At 35.1% G+C, this 7,478-nt stretch overlaps 1 protein-coding gene across 1 annotated transcript in view; it reads right to left on the bottom strand.

Annotated features, from left to right (window-relative positions):
• SPATA1 (spermatogenesis associated 1) overlaps positions 1–7,478 on the bottom strand; it is a 128,598-nt gene that overhangs the window by 85,110 nt on the left and 36,010 nt on the right. Inside the window, exon 7 of the mRNA XM_042781695.1 lies at positions 7,132–7,192. Coding sequence (XP_042637629.1) covers positions 7,132–7,192 — 61 coding nt within the window. The remainder of the gene's footprint in view (positions 1–7,131; positions 7,193–7,478) is intronic.

Below are 7,478 nucleotides of genomic sequence, written 5' to 3'. Positions count from 1 at the left end.
AAATAAGCCCAATCATTACAGAAGCAGCAAAAGACAGAGTTGGAATAATCCCTCAGACACAACCAAACACCTTGGGAGAGAGAATCACTAGGCCTGCTGGCTCAGGACCATAGTATTGAGTGACATCAAGATCAACTGGCACAACACAGTGCATAAAAATCTTGTTCCACAACCTACTTTGGTGAGTAGCAACTGGGGTCTTAAAAGCTTCTGAGCAGCCATCTAAGATGCAACTAATGGTCTCCTCTCATCTAAGTGAAAAAGAGTGAAGAAAATTAAGGGCATTTGGAAACAATTAGTCTAAGGATATGATGGACCTTGAGCCCAGAAGAATTAGATGGTGCCTGGCTACCAATGCCAGGAAGGGATCAAAACTAGAGATCCTGGATAGAGTGGGAGGAAAAATGGGGAACAAAATTCAAAAACACAAGAATGACCAGAATTACTGGTTGGATGGAGTCTAGTGGGAACCCCAAGACTATGGCCTTGGAATACCCATTGGGCCTGGGATAGAACTCACTCCAAGGATTGGCTGTCAGCCCAATAGTAGAAAGATTTAGGTGCAGAATGCTCAACCCAGGGCGATACACCCACCTACTTTACATCGATACACCCCTTGGTGCAATTAGCCATGAGGCACCAAAGGTGCAGCATTTACATGGAGGGAAAGCTGGAAAGACAGGAGTGCATAGTTAAGAAGGGCACAGGGAGGGAGGATCACAGGTAAGGGAGGGGAGGAGAGTGGGTTATGGTTGGGGATGGTAATCGGGGCGTGAAATCAAATGTACATGAACTGTTGAATGTAAAACGAATTTTGCTTGTAAATTTGCACCCAAATCACAATTTTAAAAAAAGAGAGACAACATGTGTTTTTGTGTACCTTCACACACTTATTTAAAATTTATATAAAAGTGCAAAAGGTCAAGAATAACCAAGATACTCTTCAAGAACAACAATTTGAGAATATGTGCTCTACCAGTATTAAATTATATAATACCTAAAAATATAGTAATTAATACTGTGTGGAACTGATACAGGCATACACAAAAACACTAAGGAAGGAAGTCACAGATCTACGTAGATACGGCACTTGACATAAAATAGAAATGGCACTGAAGATTAGTGGGAAAAGAGCATACGATTTCAAGAAACGTTGTTGGGCAAATTAGGTATCTTTATAGAAAAAAAAAAAGTGAATCCCTATCTCATGCAACACACAAAAATCAATACAGATGGAACAAAAACCAACATGTGAAAAACAAAACTACAAAGCTTTAGAATTGTTTAGAAACAATTACTCTTAAATAAGGCACAGAATGTACAAATAATAAAAGACAGATAAATTTGATTACATTAAGAACTTTTGTCTTTCAAAATCATCAAGATAAAAAATCACAAGCCACAGAGTAGGGGCTGCAACATACATAGTCAAAGGACTATCTTTTAGAATATATTAAACACTCTTACTAATTATAAGTAAGTGGTAGAGCAACAGAAATATCTGAATAGACACTTCCCTCAAAAAAGTTATCAAAATGGTCTATAAAATATAAAAACATGGTCAATATTATGAGTAATCAGGGAAATTAAATACAAATCACAGTGAAATAGCATTAAGCACCACTAGGTTTTAAAAAGTTTTAAAGAGTGAAAATAATATGTTGTATTGTGGTTGCTCTGGTGGTGTAGTGCCTAAGGCATTTGACTGCTAACCAGAAGACTGGTGGTTCAAACCCACCAGCCACTCCTCAGAAGGAAGACTGGCAATCTGCTTCCATAGAGATACCTCCTCAAACCCAAGGAGGGGTCCCTATGAGTCAAATCAACTCAACGGCTGTGAGTTTGGTTTTGGGTTTTTTAAATTGAGGTTGCAGAGCAACTGGAAATCTCTTGGATTCCTAGCAGAAGTGTAAATTTGTAAAAGCACTTTGGAACACAATTTGGCATTATTTAATTAAGTTATAGAAAGGCATACCCAACAACTTCAGACCTAAATATATTCTTCTCTTATTTAGTTGTACCAGGAGCAATGTTCATAATAAACCTAAATACCAAACCATCAAGTCAATTCCAACTCACAGTGACCCCCACTGGGTTTCCAAGGCAGTAAATCTTTGTGGAAGTAGATAGCCCCATCTTCCTTCCATGGAGTGGTTCATAGGTTTGAGCCATCAGCCTTCTGGTTAGCAGTCAGATGCCTTAGGTATGGCAGCCACCAAAGCTCCTTACTATTCATAATAGATTAAAAAAAAAAATACCAAATATCCAGCAATCACAAAAGAAACATTATTTGCTGAAGATGACATTAATTTGCTCAATACCCAAGAGCTCTGAACTGTGATTGTTTTACCAGTGTTTGTCACAGACTCCGTTCAACATCATAAGCTACTACCCATACACTGAGCATCATTGGGTTTGTCAGAGGTTAAAACACAATGGCAACAATATTTGTGCTACTCTTGGATCAGCTTGAGAGCCTTCTCTTTCCTTGGAACCCCTTGAAAGTTGAAGTCTTATAATACATTCCTATCATCATTCTGTTGTTGGTGGCTGCTGTTGAGTCCATTTTGACTCATAACTACTCCATGTGACTGAGGAGAACTGCCCCGTAGGGTTTCCCAGGCTGTGATATTTATAGGAATAGATTGCCAGGTCTTTTTCTCATGAAGCTACTAGGTGGGTTTGAACCACGAACCTTTTGGTTTATAGTCAAGTGCTTAACCAGGGCCTCCTATCTATGCCTGCATAAAACAGCCATTATATGGTTTTTTCAAGGATTCTGGGCTTACCTTTGCAATATATTCCTCAATGCTTGGTTAAAGGAATGAAGCAGTAATAATAAATCCTTTTTAACATTTTCTTTCCCTAAGTCTTTGGATTTCTCCTTCCACTTTTTGCCAATACATTCTGCCATCTGAATTTACTTAGTGTAAGTTACCATATAGTACAGATTTCTGTCAACCAATGTAGCAAACAATTTGTACTACTCCCAACAGCTTGACTTAGCACATTAAATCCAGAACTCTATAAAGTACATCCATATCATTAAACTTGAAACAATATAAAGTTATGTTCCTTCATTCTTGATCAGAATCTATTTCCACAATTATTTCTCTAGCTTCCCCCAGCATAGATTAGCAAAATATTTCAATTATTTGGTTGGATGACCAATCTTAGATTCCCATCTCCAGGGGTTTGTTGTCCATATTTCACTTTCTGAATACTGAATTACCAAATACTGAATCAGTTCAGTGCAGTTGAAAGAAATAGTCTAGGTATTTTAGGCATCAGAAATACTGAAGAACAGGCTCTAGACTTGGTCCCCAGGAATGACTTCTTTTTTATATTAACAAAGTCATAATATTTGGGGTCATCATTAGAACTATGCTAAAAGAAAGAAGCCACCACTATTTCTATCATTATTGTTAATCACACTCAGGAAGATGGAGAAACAATCAAACAAACTTAGTTCACACACACACACAAAAGGAAATGAGTAAAATTGTTATTCATAGATGACATAATTGGATATGTATAGCAAATCTTAAAGAATCTACCAAAAAACCTAGCAGAACTACTAAGAGATTTTAGCAATAGTGCAAGAGATAAATTCAACATATTTCAATTGATTCTGCTAGATTATTGAATCTATTGTTAGTTGCTCGATTATAGATTTTATAATCGAGCAACTAACAACTGGAAAATAAAATTTTAAATACTATATATAAAAGTATCAAAAATAGTAAATACATAGAAATAAATGTAATAAAAGATGCACAAGATTCCCACATTTAAAGCACAACTACTGAGAGAAAGTAAATATTTAAATAAACGGAGAAAATATACTGTGTTCATGGATTGGAAGATTCAACACTGTTAGGATGTCAATTCTCCCTAAACTGATCTACAGATTCAATGGGATTCCAATCAAAATTTCAATAAGCTTCTTGAAGAAGTTGACAAGTTGATCCTAAGATACATATGGAAACACAGGATTTACAATAGCCAAAACAGTCTTTAAAAAAAAAAAAAAGTTTTCATTAATGAAAACAGCATGATTTTTGCATAAGGTTTTTTTTTTTTTTAAGATCATGAAATAGGAAAGAGAGTAAAAATAATTATCCAGACATATACAGTCATTTGATAGTTCACCAATGCAATAGGAAAAATAAAGTCTCTTTAATAAATGATGTGATAACAACAGGGTATCTGAGGAAAAAGAAGCCCCAACTCCAACCTCATCCATACATAAAACTTAATTTTGAGAAGTTCTTTTCAGATTGCCTTCATTTTCACAGATAAAAGCCATTGCCAAGAGTGTAAGAGAATGAGATACTGAGGAAGGTATAAGAGAATTGTCCAGAAGAAGAAAATACAGTATAATTATCAGCAGAATTAAAGACCCATTTGACATTTGTGGTTTGTTAACCAAGGTTAGGGTATGCCAAATGAGTATGAAAGAGGACCTGCTAACACTGTAAACATGGAAAAGTTAATGTAACTTTTGCACCTAGTTTTCTCATTTGAAAATGGAGATAACAGTACTTCCTCGATGAGCTATTGAGTTAAATGAGTTAACATAAAAACATTCAGGACAGTGAGTGGCTCAATAAATGCTATTTAATCAATTGTTACTATATTATCTAGATAGGTAGGTCTAAACTCACAGCCATTAAGTTGTTTCCAACTCATAGTGACCCCCTTGGGTTTCTGAGGCAGTAAATCTTTACACGGAGTGACTGGTGAGTTTGAACTGTCAACCTTCTAGTTAGCAGTCAAATGCCTTTATAAGTAGGTGGTATAGTAACTTAAGAACAAGAATTCCAGAGCATGAACTCTGGTTATATACTTGATATATAACTTTGGCAAGTCATTGGACCCTTGTGTCCTCAATTTCCTTTTCTGTAAAATAAGTATAATAAACATAATCTACCTCACTGCTGTTTTTTGTGTGTTGTTATTGTTATCAGATGCTGTTGAATTGGCTCTGACTCATAGCAACCTTACGTACAACAGAATGAAACACAGCCCGGTCCTGTGCCAGCCTCATAATCCTTGCTATACTTGAGCTGATTGTTTCAGCCACTGTGTCCATCCATCTCATTGAGGGCCTGCCCCTTCTTTGTTGACCCTCCACTTTACCAAGCATGATATCCTTCTCCAGGAAATGGTCCCTTCTGGCAACATGACCAAAGTAGGTGAGACAAAGTCTGGCCATTCTTGCTTCCAAGATGCATTCCAACTGCACCTCTTCCAAGACAGATTTGTTAGTTCTCCTGGCAGTCCATGCTACTTTCAATATTCTTTGCTGATACCATACTCAAAAGCATCAACTCTTCTTCAGTCTTCCTTATTCATTGTCCAGCTTTCACTTGCATATGAGGTGACTGAAAATACCACGGCATGGGTTAGGCACATCTTAGCCTTCAAAGAGACATCATTGCTCCTCAGCACTTTAAAGAGGTCTTTTGCAGCAGAAAGGAGTCAACATGTGTAACATATTTAGATAGTGCCTTGTAACTGGTACTCACTCAGTGTTAGTTATTATTGAAACTAGCATTGTTATCATTTTAAGAATGTTCTGAATTCATCCTGGAAATATTTCCAGTCTCTCTCTCTTTCCTTTCCTTAAGAATAGGCTGATGATTTGAAGAATGTTCATTAATGTCTTTAAAATTAGGTAATTACACACCTGTTGTTGTTGTTATGTGTTGTGGAGTCGGAGCCAACTCAAAGCAACCCCTCCTTGGGTTTCTGAGGTGGTATCACTACGGAAATAGATTGCCCAACCTTAACTACTAATAACTAATCACACTTTACTCCATCTCATTATACCACAGAAATTTGTACTGAAGAATTGTGTTAATCAGGTATAAGTACAACTGTATCAAATTACAAATACATCATGAAAGCTGCCAGCTAAATCATAGTTAGTTGCAAAAGTTGAGTAAATAATCCAAAAAAAAAGTGTTGCTGGACAACTTTTTTTTCCCCCTTTTCTTTTTCATTAGGACATATTGTTTGCTCGCTCACAAAAGCAGAAACAAAAATTGAACTACTTTTGACAATATCGATACTAAGTTTCCTGGTAACACAGGTAGTCCCCAACTTATGACATATTTGAGTTACGAAAAACTGCACTTATGACCATCCTTTTTTTTTTTTTCCTTCCTTACACCTTATCAGTAGTAATATGCATGCAGGGAGCATGGAAAAACTTGCTGAGTTATATGAATATGCTCCAAGAATCTGATCAAGATTATGGTAGAAAAATCGCCTATCTGGCGAGAACACTGAATTTAGAACTTCATCCCTGATATGTAATAGCTCATAGATCATGGAGAAAGGGAAGTGACAGGTCAAGATTTAATGAATTTTGAAGAGAAAAGAAATGCTGAATAAGAAAGAAAGAATGAAGAAGAGGAAAGAGAGAATGTTTCAAAAAATTTTACAGTGGAAGAATTAGCTGAAGCCTTTTTCTAAACTAAATCTGGAACATCAGTTGCTTGAAAACATGGATCCAAACACTGATTGCTTTGCTAAAGTTGATAGGCAAATTTAAGAAGCAGTGAGATACTACCATGAAATATCTGAAGAAAAAAAGAAAAGGACCATATAGACAACTCTTACTAATCTTCTGACTAGAAATGCCATTCCTTCCCAGGGATAATGCAGATGATACAGAACTTTCCAAAAGTAGAGTTATTACTGCAACTGACAAAATGTCAACGTCATTGTCTAACTCTTCTTTATTGTCAGAATAACTCTTCTTTATTGTCAGAATGAATTTTTATGATTTGTGTGTCTTTATGTATGCATACATTAAAATATATCTGTGAATTGCAAGTAATGTTTCCAATCCCCAAAGACAAATAAAGATCAGATTTATAAAGATACTACTAATAAAAGGCAATAGTAATAAATATTGGGGAAAAAATGAGATATTTGACTTAAGTTAGAACCAACTTATGATGGAACCATGAGAATGTAACCATTATTAAATTCAGGACTATCCAGACACTAGTTTTCTTAGACATATTAATCTATAGTTTCATTTCAATTTCAGTCTAATTATTATTATACTGAACAAATTTACAATAACACATTTAAGCAAACATTTCAAAATCATACCTGATTGTCCTCTCTTCTACTGATATTAATTGTATCTTCTTCATTTGTCCAAGGACACTGACTTAAAGCGAATGGCAGATTTGAAAGTAATATTAAAACATGATTCTATGAATATTTGTTTCTCATATTTTAAAATTTTATTTGATATTCTGTAAGTATAAATATAACAAAAAATATCGAAACAAAAAATATTATCTTTCAAACTCATTAATGATTAATATAAACTACATTTAGTATATATAATAAAATGACATTTCATTATATTATAGCTAAATTCAAATCATAGTGCAATGTCTATACAATGTAAAATAACGGTATATTTTACAATCAATTTTTATAGATTTTTT

Source organism: Orycteropus afer, unplaced genomic scaffold (assembly GCF_000298275.1).
Source record: "Orycteropus afer afer isolate SDZICR_OR568_19922 unplaced genomic scaffold, OryAfe1.0 scaffold00152, whole genome shotgun sequence".
Taxonomy (NCBI): Eukaryota; Metazoa; Chordata; class Mammalia; order Tubulidentata; family Orycteropodidae; genus Orycteropus; species Orycteropus afer.
The sequence above is the reverse complement of the archived record's forward strand: the minus strand, read 5'-3'. Positions and strand labels throughout refer to the sequence as shown.